Raw genomic sequence first — 21,498 nt, 5'->3', positions numbered from 1 at the left:
TTAGAAGAATGAGAGGTGATCTCCTTGAAACATACAAAATTCTTACAGGGTTTGACAGGGTAGATGCAGGGAGGATGTTTCCCCTGGCTGGGGAGTCTAGAACTGGGGGTCACAGTCTCAGAATAAGGGGTCGGCCATTTAAGACTGAGATGAGGAGAAATTTCTTCACTGAGGGTGGTGAACCTTCAGAATTCTCTACCCCAGAGGCCTGTGGAGGCTCAGTTGTTGAGTATATTCAAGACAGAGATCGATAGATTTTTGAATATTAAGGGAATCAAGGGATATGGGGATTGTGCAGGAAAGTGGAGATGAGGTAGAAGATCAGCCATGATCTTATTGAATGGTGGAGCAGGCTCGAGGGGCCAAATGGCCGACGACTCCTCTTACGTTCTTCTGTTTTAGCGTTATGATAGGCTGCAAGTTTCTAACATAGCATTAACTTTTACATTTTTTTTTTGCCTTTTCATTTAATAAATCTTTATTGTGTGTCAATTTGAGTTACATTTGTATTGTTTCAGAATGAAATGACCACGCACAAGTTAGTAGTTTTGATTACTCTTCGATTTAAATATGTAATTTTTTATGTACAAGATACTTCTTTTGCACTGAGCTATTGATGTGCCCTTTTCATTACAGTTCTTGCTGTTTTCTCCCCCATTTTCCTCTTCTCTTCCTGAAGGTGGTGACTTGTATTGAGATGCAGTTCTATGGAAGCCTGATCCTGCCCTCACCTAATGTTCACACCAACACCCTTTCCAGTGGAGCATCCTGGAGGGGAGATTTTTCCACTACAGTGTTCCTGGTGCCTATTTAGGGAAATTGTGCATCCCAAGCCTATGATTTTTGCATGCATTCCTTTTAATTAATGGAAAATTGCAGTCTGGGCTGTGCAGTTTCCCGATTATGTACCTCTGCTGTGATTTCTCCTGCAAAATGCATGTGTGTCGGTGTCGAATGAGGACAGCATTAGACTTGAATGTAAGGTCCTCCATGTTCGGTCATTTTCTATTGTCTCACATTAAGAATGATCCCTTGGGCGAAGATGCTGCTGGCGTCCATAAAACCGTAGCCCAGCACGAGTTGGTGCCTTCAGAAAAGGAGGGGAGAAAATTGTAAAGAGTCAAACTTGCTGGTGTTTTTGTTTTTACAGGGTAAACTGCAGAAGCACCAGGCGTTTGAGGCTGAAGTGCAGGCCAACGCTGGTGCCATAATCAAACTTGATGAGTTTGGCAACAGGATGATAACCGATGGGCATTTTGCAACGGAAACTATCCGGGTAAGCAGCTGCTATCTTGTATGGTTTTATGTTCCTTTGTCTTGCCAAATCAAAAATGTAACCTTCGTTGTTGATTTTTAGTCCTTCACGCCCTACCGGACTACACAACGACCTATTGTAACCGCAGTACAGATTGGTACTCACATGGAAGTAGGTGTATAATTGCTATGTAGTGCAGTGTGTCTGCTTGGATTTCTCTTCTTGGGATGAGTTGAAAGTGTACTTTGTGTTTTGCCTTTCTTTACTGACTATCTTTTATAAAAAAAAAAAAAAAAAAAAATTTTTAAAATTCTTTCTTTAAACTTCTCCACAACTGAAGTCAGCGTCTCTGTAATCAGCTGGCAGGGGACCTGATTTATAGTGGTGCTGAGTTGTACAGCACTATTAACCACAGTTCAATCCTAAAGAGAAACATACTGATTCTGTGTGGTGTTTAAATCTTGTTGTCCTCTTTCCTCATTGTGATTAGCCATATGCCTTTCCTCCAGCTTTGAGGATAGGGGAGCAGGTAATGGAGTGTTCTCTGACCTTCTGATGAGAAGTAAAGGAGGTCGGTGTTACTTAGGATAACACCTTCTGTACTGGTAGGATGTTGTGCAGAAATTTAAAACCATGTTGTGTAAGTTTATTTATGGTAGAGATAGCTGATTGGAAATTGAAAGCATGTCGAATGTTGTCGCCCCGCATTTGGATCCTGTTGACAGTGAGTGAGTAAATTGACTCTAGTACTGTAGCCTTGGTGTGAAGCGGTTTAGCTTTACATCAACACGACAGTCATAGCGAAAGCGCAACCTAAGCTGGGGCCCACTTTGCTCCAGTGTCAGTTTGGGCCGTATCTCCAGATTTACACTGTGCAAGTTGTATTGCTGCAAAGTGGAAACCACTTCACGCTGACTTTAAACTTGTATTTAAATGCACCCAAGCTGCTAACGTGTACTCCCCAACTCCATTTTTGTTTTAATGCTGCTGGACAATGTATTGGGTGGGGGGGGGGGGGGGGCGTTGATCTGCTTTGAATGTGGCTCACTTCTGGGATTTTACATAAGTGTGCTCATTGGATCAATCTGCTATGTAAATAGAATCTCTGCAAGCCCATTTAGATAGCGGCTCTGAATGTCTGTTGCCATGTAGGCTCCCTCGCTACCGTCTGCTTCTTTGCTGGGTGATACCCACCCAAGCAGCTAGGCCCAACATTACACTTTATCAAAAAGTTGGTGACAACGCTGCTGGATTTTACTGAAAAACATTGTAGACCGATAATGGATTCTATAAAGAAGTCAGCAGCAGTTGTCCCCTCTCAGCATAGATGGGAAGAAATTGTGTAATTTATGATTTAATTCACCTAACATTGTGATTCATTTCACAATCGTTCATTCCTTATTGTTAAGTTCACAGTTGACAATAGGAAATAGAAAGTTAACGGCTGTTACTGCTCCTAATTAAGTGTCCATTAAGACTCTTGAAGTGTGAAGCCGACCTCCAGACTGACCAGATCTCTGGCACTATCAGTACTGTAATGGTAAAATTCTTCCAGCAAAAAGGGTGAATTTTCCACGCAACAGCAATGTAAAATACTCCTATCCTAAAAATGAGAGAATGACCATAGACTTCCACTTCGTGCCCCCTTTTAGTAACATTGCTAAAATCAGGAACTTTTAATGTCAGCCGAGGCTCAGTGGGCAGCTCTCCTGCCTTTGAGTCAGAAAGATGTGGGCTTAAGTCCCACTCCAGAGACTTGAGCACATAATCTTGACTGTCACTGTACTGTCGGAGGTGCTGTCTTTTGGATGAGACGTTAAACCGAGGTCCCGCCTGCTCTCTCAGGTGGACGTAAAAGATCCCATGGCCCTATATGAAGAACAGTGGAATTCTCCCGGTGCCACGGCTAATATTTATTGCTTAGCCAACAGCTAAAAACATGATATGGTCATTTATTTCATTGCTGTTTGTGGGAGCTTGTTGGCTGCCATGTTTCCTATATTACAACAGTGACTACGCTTGGAAAGTACTCCATTGGCTATGAAGCACTTTGGGATGTCTTGAGCTTGTGAAAGGCGCTATATAAATGCAAGTCCTCCTTTCTTTAATATCTGGTACAGCGAGTGGTCATATAACCACCCCAGCAGCTTACTTCAGTGTTACACAATTGGCCTCCTGTCTGGAGCACTTGACAGAATAGCGTTATCCTATCTGCTGTCTGCCAGTTAATTTCTGCAATCTATTTGTGAGAACAAATAGTAATAAATGATTCTTAAATGGGTAGGGAAGCCTGTGTAAACTATGAACTTCGTGTTTGACCACCTTTTGTTTTGGCATGTGTATGTGTGTCCGGCATGAATGAGTTTTAGTACAGAATTGAGAATAGAAACTTTTGGTTTAAATTCTGTAGTGCGGTTGCAGGAAGCTTTAGTTGTCATTTTTTATCAACGGAAACAGCAATCCGAGGTTGTTTCCTTCTTTTGTTTCACAGCCACATGCTTCCTTTGAAAGAATGTTTTCTTTTAATTTACTATACTTATCAGGAAAGGATGAACAGGCTGGGTCTCTTTTCTCTTGAAAAGAGAAGGCTGAGGGGTGACCTAATAGATGTCTTTAAAATTATGAAAGGTTTTAAGAGTAGATACAGAGAGAGTGTTTCCACTTGTGGGGAAGAGCAAAACTAGAGGCCATCGATAAAGGATGGTTACCAAGAAATCTAATGGGGAATTCAGAAGAAACTTCTTTACGCAGAGAGTGGTGAGAATGTGGAACTCTCTGCCACAGGGAGTGGTTGGGGCGAATAGTATAGATGCAATTAAGGGGAAGCTAGATAAGCATAGGAAGGAGTGTTATGCTGATAGTTAGATGAGGAAGAATGGGAGGAGGCTCGAGTGGAGCATAAACACTGACGTGGGCTGGTTGGGCCGAATGGCCTGTTGCTGTGCAATTCTATATTAGAACTTGATCTCATTGTAGGATTTTTTTTGAGGTAATCATTCATTACTTTTTCTTATTAGCAATGGGCCAGCTGCAGTTGTATGCAGAATATCAAATAGTATGGAAATGTTAATTATAGAATTGTTTCTATATGCAGTATACCTATTGCAGTGGAAAACTGAGCTTTGTAACGAGTTGGTGTTGCACATTTTAAAAACTTGGCACATTTAGCATTTTCATTGTGAGTTCTTCTGTACTATGCCACAATGAAGCTGATTTCATTTTGTTACTTTTATTTCTTTAAATCTTTCTTTCAAGACCCGACTGGAGGAACTCCATCAACTATGGGCGCGCCTGCTGGAGAAAATGAGGGAGAAAGGGATCCGCCTCCTGCAGACTCAGAAGCTTGTGCAGTATCAGCGGGAGTGTGACGATGTCATGGACTGGATCAATGATAAGGTCAGTGATTTTGTTTCTGAGGTAAGGTTTGAAGTTTGTTAGTACACCATATGGGGGAGGGGGAGTGGCTGCCACAGTGTAAAAAATGTATAGCAATTCTTCCATACACACAATATTTTTATTCTCCTTCACCCCTCCAGTAAACCCCTCCCTATCTCTGTAATCTCCTCCAGCCTGCCCCCCCACCCCCCACTTGAGATCTCTGCGCTCCTCTAATTCTGGCCTCTTAAGCATCCCTAATTTTAATCACTCAACTATTGACGGCCGTGCCTTCAGCTGCTTAGGCCCTAAGCTCTGGAATTCCCTCCCTAAATCGCTCTGCCTCTCTCTCCTTTAAGATACTCCTTAAAACCTACCTCTTCTGTCCTAATTTCTCCTTGTGTGGCTCTGTGGCAAAATTTGTTTTGGAACACTCCTGTGAAGCACCTTGGGACGTTTTACTACAAAGATGCTATATAAATACAAGTTGTTATGAAAAAGGTTGCCAATGACACCCTCAGTTTTGCATCTTGAGTTTCAAGCATTCAACATATTTTGTGAACTTACTTATTTTGGCTCGAGAGCAGCAGAAAAAGTTCCAAACTGTTTTGTGCTGTTAATGAGTGTCACTTCATTTGGGGGGGGGGGTAGTTTTGCTGTGGACAAGATATTCAGACTAACATCTACTGAACTGGTATGAGGTGATCATCTTCAGAGCCATTGAGACAGCAGTGCTCCATCATGTGCTGCTGCTTTTTCTCCTCCTGCATCATGTCCATACAAAAAGCCATACCTACTCATGAGATGCAGGTGGGGAAGTCCAAAAATCTTCTAGTGGGCCAACCCTGTGAGAGGCAGCCCGGTGCATTACCATCGCCTAATCCCCCACCATCAACATCCTGGGAGCCACCATTGACCAGAAACTTAACTGGACCAGCCACATAAATACTGTGACAACAAGAGCAGGTCAGAGGCTGGGTATTCTGAGGCGAGTTTGTTACATTGCCAGCTCTGCTGAGTTCTACAGTCCTGGGATTGAGGGAGCTGGCACACTAAAGGCCACACACAAGTTTTCAGGTGGTTCAGCTGCTTGCGTCCATTTTACCTGGGTTTTACTTTAATGACTGTACCAATGGGAATGCAGATGAGCAGACCCAGGAATCCCACATTTTAACAACCATTGCAGGTGGACTGTTTTGTTTCCCAAAGGGAGAGGAAGGATGTTCTTGCCATGGAAGGAGTTCAGCGAAGATTCACAAGGCTGATCCCTGGGATGGCAGGAATGACGTATGAGGAGAGATTGGGTCGATTGGGCTTGTACTCGCTGGAGTTTAGAAGAATGAGAGGGGATCTCATCGAAACTTATAAAATTCTGACAGGTCTGGACAAACTAGATGCAGGTAGAATGTTCCCGATGGTCGGAGAGTCCAGAACCAGGGGTCATAGTCTAAGGATAAGGGGTAAGCCATTTAGGACAGAGATGAGGAAGAATTTCTTCACCCAGAGAGTGGTGAACCTGTGGAATTCTCTACCACAGAAGGCGGTTGAGGCCAAGTCTTTAAATATATTCAAGAAGGAGTTAGATATATTTCTTAGCGCTAAAGGTATCAAGGGATATGGGGAGAAGGCAGGTACGGGGTACTGAGTTTGGATGATCAGCCATGATCTCATCGAATGGCGGAGCAGGCTCGAGGGGCCAAATGGCCTACTCCTGCTCCTATCTTCTATGTTTCTATAATGAACTTCAAGGAGATTCCAGGCCTGTATTTGAGTGCAGTTTTGTAAGTTACAGTTGCAAGGGGAAAAGTTTGTTTTTCACTATTACTGTAGTGATGGGGACATGAAGGTGCAACCGCAGACCACAGTATTATTTGTTTTTGGGCTCCAACTTGAGGTACTTCAATAAATACAGATGCCAAAATGCCATGGCAAAATATAAACCACACAACGACTTTGTATAAATGGAGGTGATTCGCTTTATTGCTAAGGTGTTTAATTTCCCCTGGTAGCGTGCTGGTTAACTCATTTGCCTAAAATTCCTTTGCTATTGTAACCTGCTTAATACAGGAAACTTTCTGGTATCCGGCACTGACGGGACCGAGCTGGTGCCGTACCATCAAAACTGCCGTAGAAACCAGCGCTAATGTTAAAACATACGGAGCTTTTGAGCTCCGTGTGAATCAACAAACCCTGTTGCTTAGCAACAGCTTCAAAACAGTCGGCCGCAGCTTAAAAACGTCTCTAGCTAAGCAACAGCTTCAGCTAGACCTTGCAGAGCCTGACTGCAAAAAAAAAAGCAACGAGAAGTAAAAAAACTTATAGGAAACGGCTCCTGAATTTTGCCGGTAGACCGAGCTTTCCGGACATTTAACCTCCGGTTAAACGAAAGTTTCCTGTACAGCTGTTTGTTTTAAAGGAATCTTACGCAGATACATTAGCTAGTGCGTTTTAAAAACTGGAGATTGAACTCCTGCAGAATCAAAACTATTAATCAGAATATCATGGCTATTGTTTCCAGTTTAGTATTTAAAGTTATGGTTGATGTGTTGAAACAAAGCTTAATGTTGCGTACTTGAACAGCTATATCACAGCTACACTGGAGTTTCACAAACATGTTTTTCCGTAAGAAAACTCTCAGGAGGGCTATTCCGTTCACTTCAAATGTTGGTTTTGGCATCTGAGATCTGTTCCTAGACTTGGGTTAGCCGCACAAATACCCTTCTAGTTGGCACAGATAGCTACAACAGACCTTTTGGCTGTCTCTACTTGAGAATTTGAAGCTGTGGCTAAACCTCAATTAGAAGGGAAAGGCAAGCAAACCGCTTGGCTTGGAATTTTAAAACTAGCATCAGATGTTGTCATTTTTAATGAGTAGATTTGAGGCTATTTGGTGAGTTTTTTTGTGGTGCATAATAATTTTATTGATGGGTTTGGAAAAAAGTCATTTTCCACTATACTCTGTATTTTTAAATATAAAAAGCAGTGGGTTAATTGGATCCACATCTAAAGTTGAATTTCGAATTTGTATCTATATTTAGGAGGCTACTGTAACATCGGAGGAAGTTGGCCAGGACTTGGAGCATGTGGAGGTTTTGCAGAAGAAATTTGAGGAATTCCAGACTGACCTTGCAGCTCATGAGGAACGTGTTAATGAAGTTAATCAACTGGCTGGAAAACTTGAACAGGTCAGAGAGCTTTTTAATTCAAGAGTGCATTCACAATACATCTATGGAGCTGCTGTGAAGCTAAAGTTGCATTACAACTCTCGATTAAAATCCCACCTGGCTCTAAAGCAAGGCAGTGGGAGATCCTCATTTGGGCTTGATGCTGCAGAGAGTATGACTCAAGTGTAATGTCAAACTGGGTTTAAAAACTGTTCCAGACAGTTTATAAACTTACCCAGACCTTATTTAAATGGGCTGACTGTGTGGCCAAGCCTGCGACTGCAGTAGTTACTTAAAAAAAAAATTAGCAGCTGATCTTACTGCCTGAACTGCAACCAGACAGCATAGAAACATAGAAATACAGGTGACCAGAGATAACCATTGAAGTCTAACCGCCCAGTCCCTCTGTCTAGGAAACATCATGTTCCACGATACCTCTCGCACCCCTCTATCAAATCGTTCACCAGATACTTATCTAACTCTAATTTACTGATCCAATCACCTGGCCATCTAGAGGTACTGCTGGCTTTGCACAGGTACTGTTGTTACTGATCTGTGCTATATAACTGTACCCCTAGTTGCACTATTGCATTCATGTAACAATATAGAAAAATGCTTCTCTGTATTTTTATATTCACATTTTACTGTTTTGAGGACATATGCTGCATTTTCAAATCGTGCATCATCCTAAATGTAATTAGTAACTTCTTGGTGTGAAAATTGAACTGAGGGCGGGGGGGAAATATTGGCTTCATTGGGTAAAATCTAAGGTGTCTCTATGACAGTTAAGAGTTTATATTTTAACCATTGTATCTTGAACCCCCCCCCCCCCCCCCCCCCCACAGAAATTCTACCCCATTTTGTTTTACATTATGCCATGTGAAATGGAAAGTATTAGTCTGGTGTGTGTCCTTGTAAAACAGTGCGTATGCTGACAGTGTGAACAGGGTGGAGGGAGATCTGTTAGTGTGACGAGCTTGACGCTGTTTCTCTGTCCTTGTATAGGAGAATCACCCTGAGCTGGTGCTCATCACCCATCGTCAGGATGAGGTGAACGTTGCTTGGCAGCGACTCAAGGGCCTGGTACTGCAGCGACAAGGCAAGCTTTTTGGAGCCGCAGAGGTGCAGCGTTTCAATAGGTGGGTCAGCTGATTAACGTGCTCTGGCGTGAGACCATACAACAGAGAAAGCTTGACCAGAACACGCTGACTGCCTAGAAAGAGATCTGCATTTCCTAGATCGCAGAAGTTGCTCATTTCCTTCTAGGAAACTATACAAATGGCTACATGCCATATTTAACTCTCGTCAGTTTGGTTTTGAGTTATTTATTATTCCAAGTCTGTACAGAAAACCAAATAGACCCCCTTTTTTAAATGTAAAAATCTTGTAATTTTCCACCCTGATGCGTGAATATGATAACAAAATTTTCCCGTGTCAACTTCTTCAATTCATTCATTGTTTCGAATTTCATAGAATCATAGAAATGTACGGCACAGCAGGAGGCCATTCAGCCCATAGTGTCTGTGCCGGCCAAAAAACAACTATCCCGCCTAATCCCACTGTCCAGCTCTTGGTCCGTAGCCCTGTAGGTTACGGCACTTCAAGTGCATATCCAAGTACTTTTTAAATGCGATGAGGGTTTCTGCCTCTACCACCCTTTCAGACAGTGAGTTCCAGACCCCCACCACCATATTGGAACTTAGGAACAGAAGGAGGCCATTTAGCCCCTCGAGCCTGTTAGTGCAATTCAATGCGATCATGGCTGATCTGTGACCTAACACCATATACCTGCTGTTGCCCCATATCCCTTAATACCTTTTGGTTAACAAAAATCTATCAATCTCAAATTTAAAATTAACAATTGACCCAGCATCAACTGTCGTTTGTAGAAGGGTTCCAAACTTCTCCCACCCTTTATATGTAGAAATGTCTCCTAACTTCATTCCTGAAAGGTCTGGCTCTAATTTTTAAACTATGTCCCCCAGTCCTAGACTCTCTAACCAGTGCAAATAGTTTTTCTCTATCTACCCCTATCTGTTCCCCATAATAGCTTGAAAACTTCGATCAAGTCACAAACCCAGTGGGTGTCCTTTTGCTGCTTTAATGCTTTTGAGTCATGTGTAGAAATAATTTGTACTACAGGAAACTTCGCGATATCCGGCACCGATGGGACCGGCGTGATGCCGATCTATGAAAACTTCCGGACAGACCAGCGCTAATGTTGAAGGATATGGAGGTTTTCATCTCCGTATCTGACAACAAACACTGTTGCTTAGCAACAGCTTGTAAACAGTCGGCCTGTACCTTGGAAGTGTCTCTGTAGCTTAGCAACAGCTTCAGAGGGGCTTTCCAGAGACTGTTTTTAAAAAAAAAAAAAAAAAAATGCTAGGAGAAGAAAAAAAAACCTAACAAAACGGCTGCTGATTTCTGCCGTTAGATCGAGGTTTCCGGACATACAACCTCCGGATTAGCCAAAGTTTCCTGTATGTTGGCTTTAATAATGTATTTCTCAGTGAAAAAGCTGTCTGAACATTGAACGGAAATGTAAGGGATAGTTAGGTGCTTCTGCTTTGGAAGAGATGGAAAAACTAGTGGGGCAAGTTAATAGCGTGTGGCACAAGGGCAACCTAAAATGAGTGGTTGGTTGATATGTGTGTGTGTGTGTATTTTAAAACTAGTCCTGCAAATTGTATTTCTGTATTAATGCACGTTGTGCTTTGCAGAGATGTGGATGAAACAATTAGTTGGATTAAAGAGAAAGAACAGCTAATGGCATCAGATGATTTTGGACGTGACCTGGCTAGTGTGCAGACACTTCTCCGCAAACACGAAGGCTTGGAGCGAGATCTTGCAGCTCTGGAGGATAAGGTAATGCTGCTAAACTAGGATAATGACCTGTCGCCCTCCAAATATTTGTTTTCTTATACTTCCAAAATGCTGCCTTGGTTTCTGCAAAAACTGATCTGCAAGGTGGCCAATTCCTCAGGTCTTGTACCGATTTGTCAGCACCTTCAGAAAATAGAATCATAGATTCATAGACATGGCACAGAAGGAGGCCATTCGGCAAATCGTGTCTGTGCCGGCCAAAAAACAGCTATCCAGCCTAATCCCACTTTCCAGCTCTTGGTCCGTAGCCCTGTAGGTTACGGCACTTCAAGTCCATATCCAAATACTTTTTAAATGAGATGAAGGTTTCTGCCTCTACCACCCTTTCAGGCAGTGAGTTCCAGACCCCAACCACCCTGTGGATGAAAACATTTCTCCTCCACTCCCCTCTCATCCTTCTACCAGTTACTTTAAATCTATGCCCCCTGGTTATTGACCTCTCTGCTAAGGGAAAAAGGTCCTTCCTATCCACTTGATCTAGGCCCCTCATAATTTTATACATCAAGTATTGGTGTAATGTCTGTAAGATCCATCGCTTTAAAAATTAAAGTGCCGTGGTACTAATTTTTGCTATTGGAAAGAACTCTTATTTACATAGTCACCGAGGGGCGATAATAATTGAAATCCAACATTTCAATATTACAGCCTTGGTAAATGCCATTTATTCATTTCCAGTGCTCTCAGAATAAGATTGTATATATAACAACTACATAAGATCATTTTATTAGTATGTTATTACAGGAAACTTTGATATCCGGCACCGACGGGACTGGCGTGTTGCCGATCTATCAAAACTGCCGGACATACAAAGTTAATGTTGAAGCATACGGAGGTTTTCATCTCCATATCTGACAACAAACACTGTTGCTTAGCAACAGCTTCTAAAGAGTGGCTGCAGCTGCAAGTGTCTCTAGCTGAAGCTGTTGCTATAGCTACAGACCTTGCAGTACCTGACTGGGGGAAAAAAAAAGAACGAGAACTAAAAAAACTTGTAGAAAACAGCTCCTGATTTTTGCCGTTAGATCGAGTATTCTGGACATACAACCTCTGGATAAACCAAAGTTTCCTGTATTTTGTAGTACATCTCATTGCTTCTCAAACATGAGCTGTATTAGCATTGATGTTTTAACTTTTTTGCTTACTGTGCAGGTGAAAGCACTGACATCTGAGGCAGACCGCCTACAACAGTCACACCCACAGAATGCAGCCCAGATTCAGGTCAAACAAGAAGAGCTCATTCAAAACTGGGACCGAATCCGCACCTTGGCAGCACAGAGACATACCCGCCTTGATGACTCGTACAGGTGACAGCAGTAGTGAAAGAGACACCAAGTTGCATGAAGACTTGTTACAAGGGAGTGAAATGAAAGCTTGCATAACATTTAGCACACAAATTACTAATCAAAATGGGGTGCAGCTTACAAACCTTTTACTGAAGCAACCATAAACAGGCCTTCTGTCTTAAATTCTGGATTTTATAAAGCAAGGTTCATGTTGCCTCTGCAAGTGCAGGAGTGGTATTTTGACTTTTTAGCTTCCGGCTAGAAAAATCTAACTGTAAATGGCACTAATATGTTGCAAACATCTCGGGTTTAAATTGGGGAATTCATGGAAACCAGTTTAAAGGTGTAAAATTGGTGAATCAGTGCGTTGTTGTCTTAAGAACTTTGAGCTGGTAGTTTGCGCTTTTGACTACTTTTAAAGAATTCAGGGCGAAGAAAGAAAAGTTTTCACACATACGGTGATTAACATCTCTGCCCCTGCCTCAGCATAGCTACTGCTCAAACCCTCATTCATGCCTTTGTTACCTCCAGACTCGACTATTCCAACACTCTCCCGGCTGGCTTCCCATTTCCACCCTCCATAAACTTGAGCTCATCCAAAATTCTGTTACTTTTATCCTAATCCACACCTGCTACTCGAATCCTTCTCCACACCTAGTCGTCTTCACCCATCACCAGTGTGTTCGTTGACCTAATTGGCTCCCGGTCCACCAGTGTCTCGAATTTAAAATTCTCATCCTCTTGTTAAATCCCTCCATGACCTCATCCCTCTCTATCTCTGTAACCTCCTCCAACCTGCCAAGAATTCTACATTCTTTCAACTCTGGCCTTTGGTGCATTCCCATTCCCTTCGCCCCACCATGAGCGGCCTAGCCTTCAGCTGTCTAGATCCTAAGGCCTGGAATTCCCTCCCTAAACCTCTCCACCTCTCACTTCTTCTCCTTCTCCTTTTAAGACTGTCCTTAAAACCTACCTCTGACCAAGCTTTTAGCCACCTGTACTAATATCTTCTTTGATTCGGTGTCAATTCTTTGGGAGTTAGATAGTTGCTTGAAAAAGCAGAATATTAAAGGTTACGGCGGGTAAGCCTGAGACTGGAACTGCAATAAACATGTGGAGAAAATAGTTAGCATGCTTGATGGGCTAAATAACCTGGTTCTGTGCTGCAATGTTCTATAATACTGGGAAGTGTTATTTTGAGCATTGCTCATCAATGAGAACATAGTTTCGAACAGTACCACTTTTTTCTAGGCTGCAACGTTTCCTGGCTGATTTCCGTGACCTGACCAGCTGGGTGACTGAAATGAAGGCTCTTATCAGTGCTGATGAATTGGCGAATGATGTGGCTGGAGCGGAGGCATTGCTCGACAGACATCAGGAGCACAAGGTGATTCTAGCCCTTCAGCAGTATCATTCTGCAGGTGCAGGCACTCGCTCAAGTTAAGGGATTAGAACAGACACGTCCCAGGCTGAAATGTAATGCAATATGTCCCTTCGTTTGACAGAAAAACGTTTCTTCACTTGGAGAAGAAAACAGAATGACATAGCCCCATACTAGTCGCATGCTGCACCCATTTATACCTGAATTTTGTGTAGGATTCAGATTTGCACATTTTAGGCAGCCTTATGCCTGTTTCAGGCGGGCGGACTGCTCGTCCAGTTACATGCTCAACTGAATATGGCATCAAGTTGGCCTTGAACGTCAATGGGACGGGAGAGGTGCCCCCCTCCCCCAGCTGATTTTAGCTGATGGATACTTGTTTTATCAGGTGCAAAATGGATGGCCGTGAGTTGAATTTCTCCTTCAGTCTTGGGAGTTAAGCAGGCTATTTCCATCTTTGGTATTTCTAGATCAGTTTTGATTTCTTGTTTATTGGGGCTTAAAGTCACAAAATGCAGGCAAAGAAGTTCTACAGTGCACAATGACAAAGGCACATAATGGAGACTGATGGTGATTAGAAAAACTGAATAGAAGCAGTTTGTAAAAGTCTCCAGTAGCATCTGAATGACCCAAACAGCAGAATATTTGAGAAGTCTTGAGATTTGTATGTCTGAATGTGATGTTTTTCAGGGCGAAATTGATGCCCATGAGGACAGTTTCAAGGCTACCGATGAAGCAGGACAGGCCCTGCTCACTGGTGGGCACTATGCATCGGATGAAGTCCGCGAGAAGGTACACTTTTTAGTTTTTATTTGTGGCAACAAATCCCTATTTTAACATGATGGAAGGCTGTTTGTATATAAAACTGACTAGGAAACTTTGCAATATTTCACCATTTTGGAAAGGAAAATGTTATGAGTTAGAAAAGGCTAATTACCTCCATCTTAGTGAGCATAATTTATTCTGTGATAGTTTTCTCAGCTGTCGAGATCACTGGGAAATTTATTCTCTTTTCAAGACGAGTAAAACCAATTAATTCCTGTGAATATTTTTTGTCTGCATGCACTAAAGGACATGCTGTTTCTTTTACCCATATTTCACTTTGCAGGTGCATGCTCCAGGATATGTACCTTTACAGCTAAGTGTAGATTAGACATTCCTCCTCCCAGGCCAGAGCTATTCTTGGTTGGCTGCCTGCAGATGTGTCGAACTGTCCCAGTGGAAATGCCATTTCCTGTTTCCTCACTACCCTATGAGGAAGTGCCTGGCTTCTACTCCATCTCACTCTGAACATCATGGTTGTATTCTGTGAAATAAAGTGTCAAACCTGTTGGTCTTAACATCAAAATATGGATTCTAAGAGGTTTGTGAGAGTTGAAGAGAGTAGATGAGAACTTTAGGTGTCATCACTCTGGATTCTGGATTTACTGATGACCAAACATTTGCAAAGCAGGATTGATGAACTGTTTAAATAAACTGAATCCTGGGTTGCTGAACTGACTTCAGATCTGAATGTTGGTTAGCAAGATGGCAAAATATATCATTACAGGAAACTTTGTGCTATCCGGCACCCACGGGACCGAGCTGCTGCCGTTGCCTCAAAACTTCCGGATAGACCAGTGTCAATGTTATCAGATAGGAGCTTTTCATCTCCGTATCTGACAACAAAGACTGTTGCTTAGCAACAGCTTGTCAACACTCGGCCCGTGGCTTGGAAGCGTCTCTGAAGCTGTTGCTAAGATACAGAGACACCTTCCAGAGCCTGCCGTATCTGACCACAAACACTGTTGCTCAGCAACAGCTTGTAAACACTCGGCCCAGTAGCTTGGAAGCGTCTCTGAAGCTGTTGCTAAGCTACAAAGACGCTTTCCAGAGCCTGCCTGTGAAAAGAATGCTAGGAGAAGAAAAAAAACCTAACCAAAACGGCTGCTGATTTCTGCCGTTAGATCGAAGCTGCCGGACATTCAACCTCCGGATAGCACAAAGTCTCCTGTATTTTATTAATTCAGAGGATCTGCTTCCTACTCCCGCCCCCCCCCCCCCCCCCCAACCCCCTCACATTTATCTGTGTTGAATGGGGACCAGGCATGAATATCTGGTTGCTGTTGTGTTTATTGTTGTGGCCAATCCCTCTTTTTTCCTCCCACCTAACTGAAAATTGAAATTTTTTGGACACCTACAGTTAGCTGTCTTTCTGTAGATTTGCATACACACTGTGATGATTGCATTGCTTTCATTCTCTTGTATTTAAGTTCTTTTGTAAGTTTGAAAATGATGGTTGTAAACATTTATTGATTCTTGTTGTTTAGCTGGGAATCCTTGCTAAGGAGAAGGTTTCTCTGCTGGAGCTATGGGAACTCCGTAGACACCAGTATGAGCAGTGCATGGATCTGCAGCTCTTCTACCGCGACACCGAGCAGGTGGACAACTGGATGAGCAAACAGGAGGTGAGTGTGTTTTTGCTAAGGCAGTGTGGGCATCGTTCATCAATGCCTCTGACATGTGATGGGAAGATGGGGTGTAGCCTTGATGGAACTCTGAAGAGATAAGTGTAATATGGACTGCCTCACTGTCCTGATGGAGGAGATGTTGAGGGATGGATGGATTAAAAAATCCTATCTCGATCTTACCCATACTTTTTAAGATTAAAACATTTTGCTGATTTCTGGCGTAATATTTTTCTCCCGATACTCCAGAGCAGTGTTTCTCCCCCCCCCCCCCCCCCCCCCCAAGCTGTGCAGCCGTGCATCGATTGGGAGGTCCCGCGCAGGCTGCTTACCGGCTGTTGATGCTGGAAAAGATAACTGCAAATTTAAAGGGACCCCACACGAAAAATGTTAGTCATCATTTGGTCTTCTAATGTCGTATAATGCTGTCTGGAGCAGTAAATTTGGGCTACTGGGATGTCGAGCCTCCTGAACATGTTGGAACATCCCTGGGTACCTTCCCTCTCGGAAGGCAACAGCAGGTAAATGTAGGAGATTGTTGTTCCCACCTGAAAACAATAATTGTGTTTTGAACCTTGTCCTTGCTATAGGCTTTCTTGTTGAATGAAGACTTGGGAGATTCGCTGGACAGTGTAGAAGCGCTTCTGAAAAAGCATGAAGATTTTGAAAAGTCCCTTGGTGCTCAAGAAGAGAAAATTACGGTACGATTGTCGAGGCTGTTCCAGTTCTTCATGTTCTCTATAATCACTTCCTCTTTTCATTTTGTAATCGCTCTGTTTGTCTTCCGTCAGGCTTTGGAAGAATTTGCCACCAAGTTGATTCAGAGTGACCACTACGCAAAGGAAGATGTTGCAGCACGTCGTGATGCGGTAAACATGCAGTGCTTTATATTGTCAGCTTTTAAGTGTTTTTGCTGATTTTTGCTTTTAAAGCCTTATTTTAATCTACTTCGTAAGAGCTCTCCAATTAGTTCCACTCCCCTGCTCTTTCCCCACAGCCCTGCAATTTTTTCCCCTTCAAGTATTTCTCCAATTCTCTCTTGAAAGTTACTATTGAATCTGCTTCCATCACCCTTTCATGCAGTGCATTCCAGATTGTAACAACTCGCTGCATAAAAACATTTCTCCTCATCTCCCCGTCAATTTACACTACCGACTTTTGTGTTCTAGCTGCTGAGCCGTCGGAACGCTCTCCATGAGCGCGCCATGTATCGGCGGGTAGCGCTGGAGAACTCCTTCAGTCTGCAGCAGTTTTTCCGTGACTCCGATGAGCTGAAGAGTTGGATAAATGAGAAGATGAAAACTGCCACGGACGAAGCTCACAAGGTGGGACTGTATTTAGTTGTCCTGGGGTGTAATTTATTACCTACCTATAGTATGCTACGGGAATTGAGCAGTCGTTCACATTTATGACTGCATATATCCATCCTCTAATAATAGTGTCTCTGGAATTGATCATCATCCTTCACTCTGGAACATCTTAACCTGACAGGGTCTTAAACAGTTACCTGATAATCTATTTAAATAGAATCTAAAATTGAGTTCACAGTTTTTGAATGTTAAACGATAGTTTTCTATGACTAATTTAAACTTGCATGGTACAACCAATGTCTTTTTAGAGAACTGCGTGAATAATCTTGACTAATGCTAGTGCTTGACTAATCTGGAATTTTTTGAGGATGTAACTGGTAAAATAGATAAGGGAGAACCAGTGGATGTGGTGTATTTGGACTTTCAAAAGGCTTTCGATAAGGTCCCGCATACGAGATTAGCGTGTAAAATTAAGGCACATGGGATTGGGGGCAAGGTATTGACTTGGATAGAGAACTGGTTGGCAGACAGGAAGCAAAGACTTGGAATAAACGGCTCTTTTTCCAAGTGGCAGGCAGTGACTAGTGGGGTACTGCAGGGATCGGTCCTTGGACCCCAGCTATTCACAATATATATTAATGATCTAGACGAGGGAACTAGATGTAATATCTCCAAGTTTGCAGACGACACAAAGCTGGGTGGGCGTGTGTGCTGTGAGGAGGATGTCGAGAAACTCCAGTATGATTTGGACAGGTTGGGTGATTGGGCAGAAGCATGGCAGATGCAATATAACGTGGATAAATGCGAGGTTATCCACTTTGGCGTCAAAAACAGGAAGGCAGATTATTATCTGAATGGCAATAGATTGGGAGAAGGGGAAGTGCAACGAGACCTGGGCGTCCTTGTGCACCAGTCGCTGAAGGTAAGCATGCAGGTGCAGCAGGTGGTTAAGAAGGCAAATGATATGTTGGCCTTCGTAGCGAGAGGGTTCGAGTACAGGAACAAAGATGTCTTGCTGCAGTTGTACAGAGCCTTGGTGAGGCCACATCTTGAGTATTGTGTGCAGTTTTGGTCGCCTTATCTGAGGAAGGACGTTCTTGCCATGGAAGGAGTGCAGCGAAGATTCACCAGACTGATACCTGGGATGGCAGGAATGACGTATGAGGAGAGATTGGGTCGATTGGGCTTGTACTCGCTGGAGTTTAGAAGAATGAGAGGGGATCTCATTGAAACTTATAAAATTCTAGCAGGACTAGACAGACTAGATGCAGGAAGGATGTTCCCGATGGTCGGGGAGTCCAGAACCAGGGGTCACAGTCTAAGGATAAGGGGTAAGCCATTTAGGACTGAGATGAGGAGGAATTTCTTCACCCAGAGAGTGGTGAACCTGTGGAATTCTCTACCAAAGAAGGCAGTAGAGGCCAATTCATTAAATATATTCAAGAAGGAGTTGGATATATTTCTTAAGGCTAAAGGGATCAAGGGATATGGAGAGAAGGCAGGAACAGGGTACTGAATTTGGATGATCAGCCATGATCTCATTGAATGGCGGAGCAGGCTCGAGGGGCCGAATGGCCTACTCCTGCTCCTATCTTCTGTGTTTCTATATGGAGTCCAGATAACAGCATACTTGGTCCAAGCTTAAAATCCGAAGTCAAGCTTGTTGCACAGTTTATTTGTAGTGGGGTGGTTTGAAATGTTGCTGTATTGACATTGATGATGATACAATTGTAAATGTCTTTGTAACGTCTTGATCTGGATCCAGGATCCCTCCAACTTGCAAGGGAAGGTTCAGAAACACCAGGCTTTCGAAGCAGAACTGTCTGCTAACCAGAGTCGCATTGACACTCTCCAGAAAGCTGGACAGGAACTGATTGATGCCAACCACTATGCCTCCGATGAAGTGTCTGCTCGTATGAATGAAGTCATCTCTCTGTGGAAAAGGCTGCTTGAAGCCACAGAAATGAAAGGTCAGGAAACAACAGATGTTTTATATGAATTAAGTGATCTCCTTGCCAAGAGCAGCCTTGCCGTTAACATTTTCAATAAAGCATTTCTTTTTCTGGTAACAAAGTCATTTCTCTCTGTTTCTCTTTCTTTGAAGGCGCCTACTCCCGCTGGGGTAGAGTTCCAGGGTGTCGGCCGCCCTTCCATACTTCCTGCAAGTGGCCACTCTTTGTGTGGGCCTAGAGAATGAGTAATGGCAGGATGTTCTATCATGAGGACATTGCTGTTGAGCCCAGTCCTGTCAAGTGATGTCCACACATGCAGACTTTCCAGTAGGGGGGTCACTGGATAGTGATCAGGAGTCAGAACCCTGTCTGTTTTCTGCTCGCCCCCCCCTCCTTTTAAAGGGTTGCCGAGGGCAATTACATTAGCACTATTGCCACTTGAGCAGAGAGCAGCTAATTCAACAACACAGGAATCAAACCCCAAATTTTCTGATCTGTATTCCTCCGCTACATGTTCCCTTTATCAATTAAGCCATTGGAGAGCCTGAAGAAGGCTTCTTGTAAACGAGGAAATAATCTAATACAAAAATCTTGCTCTGTGGACTAAATTGTCCGTACTAAGTTTGAACTGGCAGTTACAATTTTTTGATCTGTCTATGCAGTTTTGTACTGTGGAGCAGGAAACTTATAACTAGTGAACCAAACTTGTGTTCCTGGAGACTGAACTATCGACCTGAAGATTACCAGTACCCACCAAGTCAACACCTTGGGCATTGCGTCTTGATCCAGTTAGCCAGAAACCCAAGTTGTTTGGTTACCGATTGTATCATATATGTCAGTAGTAACATACACAGACTTAGAATCATAGAATAGTGCAGCACAGAAGGAGGCCATTCGACCCATTGAGTCTGCGCCGGCTCTTTCGAAGAACAATCCAGTCAGTCCCACTCCCCTGCTCTTTCCCCATATCCCTGCAGTTTTTTCTCCTTCAAGTATTTATCCAGTTCCCTTTTGTAGGCTGTGGTAAACCACTTTCGTTCACTGTGTTCACTATTGTTGTTGTTGTCGTTGTTCACTCTTGTTTCACTGTTATACCTGACTATGCCTCCACTGACTCCGCCCTTGGCTACCTGGTATAAGGACGGCCGCACGGCAGCTCTCTGGCATTCGGTCGTCCACTAGAGGCATAGTCCTGATCTGTTTGAAGTGCAATTCAGTAGTTAATAAAAGCCTGTCGTTCTGAACTCTGCTCAGCCTTTTATTAGAATTGATAGCGCATCAATTTTATTAACTACTGACAAAAAAAAAAATTTAAAAAATAACGATGCTGCAGATACTTAAGATCAAGTGCCTGGAACTCGACCCGCAAGAACCGGACTCGACTGCTAAGTTCTCGCACTGGCTGAACTGTTTTGAGTCCTTTCTGGCTGCATCCGGCGAGACCGACGCCGCCAAGCTCAGGGTGCTGAATTCTAAAGTAAACCACCGAGCTTTTGCCCTTATCCGGGACGCTACGAGCTACCAGGGGGCTATCGACATTTTGAAGGAGCAATATGCACGCCCGGTCAACTATGTTTACGCAAGACATCTCCTGGGGTCTCGCAAACAACAGCCCGGGGAACCCACAGAAGCATACATACGGGCGCTGAAGGAACTCGGCCGAGCCTGCGAATGCAAGCAAGTATCAGCCACGGAACATACGGAGGAGCTCATCCGGGACGCCCTCGTTGCGGGCCTCAGGTCCACTCACACACGGCAGCGACTGCTGGAAAGTAGCGAGCTCGACCTGAAGAAGGCGATTTCACTCACCCTTTCGTTGGACGTAGCCCATCGGAACATGGAGGCCTACTCCCCGGACTGCGCGGCCGCCTCGTGGATGTCGCAGCCGCCGCCATCTTGGGACGCGGCGCCGCCCCGGGCCCCGGCCCCAACTGCTGCAGCGATGTCCCGCCCGAGCCAGAAATGTTATTTCTGTGGCCAAACCAAACACCCCAGGGCGCGCTGCCCGGCGAAAAACGCGGTCTGCTCTGCCTGCGGTAAGAAGGGACACTACATTGGCGTCTGCAGAAGCCAGAAGACCCCTACCTCCAGCAGCGCCGCGTGCGATTCGTGGGAGCGGCCATCTTGCCTTCCTCCAGCCTCGTGGGGATCGGGATCGTCATGGGCGCCGCCATTTTGTCCTTCGCCGCCGCCGCCATTTTGTCCGCCATTTTGCCAACGGGCCCCCGACTCACCCACCGCCTCACCGGGGTTCTACAGCGACGCTCCCGACTCCACAGCGGCCTCCATTACGCTGGATCAATCCAGACCCCATCAGCTAGCCAGGTCCACGATGGACATCCAGGTAAATGGCCGCGCCACAACTTGCCTTTTTGATTCCGGGAGCACGGAGAGCTTCGTACACCCTGATACGGTACGGCATTATTCCCTCTCGGTCCGGCCAAC

At 44.0% G+C, this 21,498-nt stretch overlaps 1 protein-coding gene across 14 annotated transcripts in view; it reads left to right on the top strand.

Moving 5' to 3' along the window:
- Positions 1–21,498, top strand: part of sptan1 (spectrin alpha, non-erythrocytic 1) — a 118,224-nt gene that overhangs the window by 17,281 nt on the left and 79,445 nt on the right. For all 14 annotated transcript variants that reach the window (XM_085965284.1, XM_085965289.1, XM_085965293.1 and 11 more), the window contains 13 exons: positions 1,151–1,276; positions 4,511–4,651; positions 7,669–7,815; positions 8,800–8,933; positions 10,518–10,662; positions 11,830–11,984; positions 13,215–13,350; positions 14,035–14,136; positions 15,654–15,791; positions 16,382–16,492; positions 16,583–16,660; positions 16,961–17,116; positions 18,867–19,071. In XM_085965284.1, coding sequence (XP_085821410.1) covers positions 1,151–1,276; positions 4,511–4,651; positions 7,669–7,815; positions 8,800–8,933; positions 10,518–10,662; positions 11,830–11,984; positions 13,215–13,350; positions 14,035–14,136; positions 15,654–15,791; positions 16,382–16,492; positions 16,583–16,660; positions 16,961–17,116; positions 18,867–19,071 — 1,774 coding nt within the window. The remainder of the gene's footprint in view (positions 1–1,150; positions 1,277–4,510; positions 4,652–7,668; positions 7,816–8,799; positions 8,934–10,517; positions 10,663–11,829; positions 11,985–13,214; positions 13,351–14,034; positions 14,137–15,653; positions 15,792–16,381; positions 16,493–16,582; positions 16,661–16,960; positions 17,117–18,866; positions 19,072–21,498) is intronic.

The sequence above is a fragment of the Somniosus microcephalus genome, chromosome 23, assembly GCF_052327205.1.
Source record: "Somniosus microcephalus isolate GS21.2 chromosome 23, FLI_Smic_1.0, whole genome shotgun sequence".
In the NCBI taxonomy this organism is placed as follows: domain Eukaryota; kingdom Metazoa; phylum Chordata; class Chondrichthyes; order Squaliformes; family Somniosidae; genus Somniosus; species Somniosus microcephalus.
This window is presented reverse-complemented; position numbering and strand designations above follow the sequence as displayed.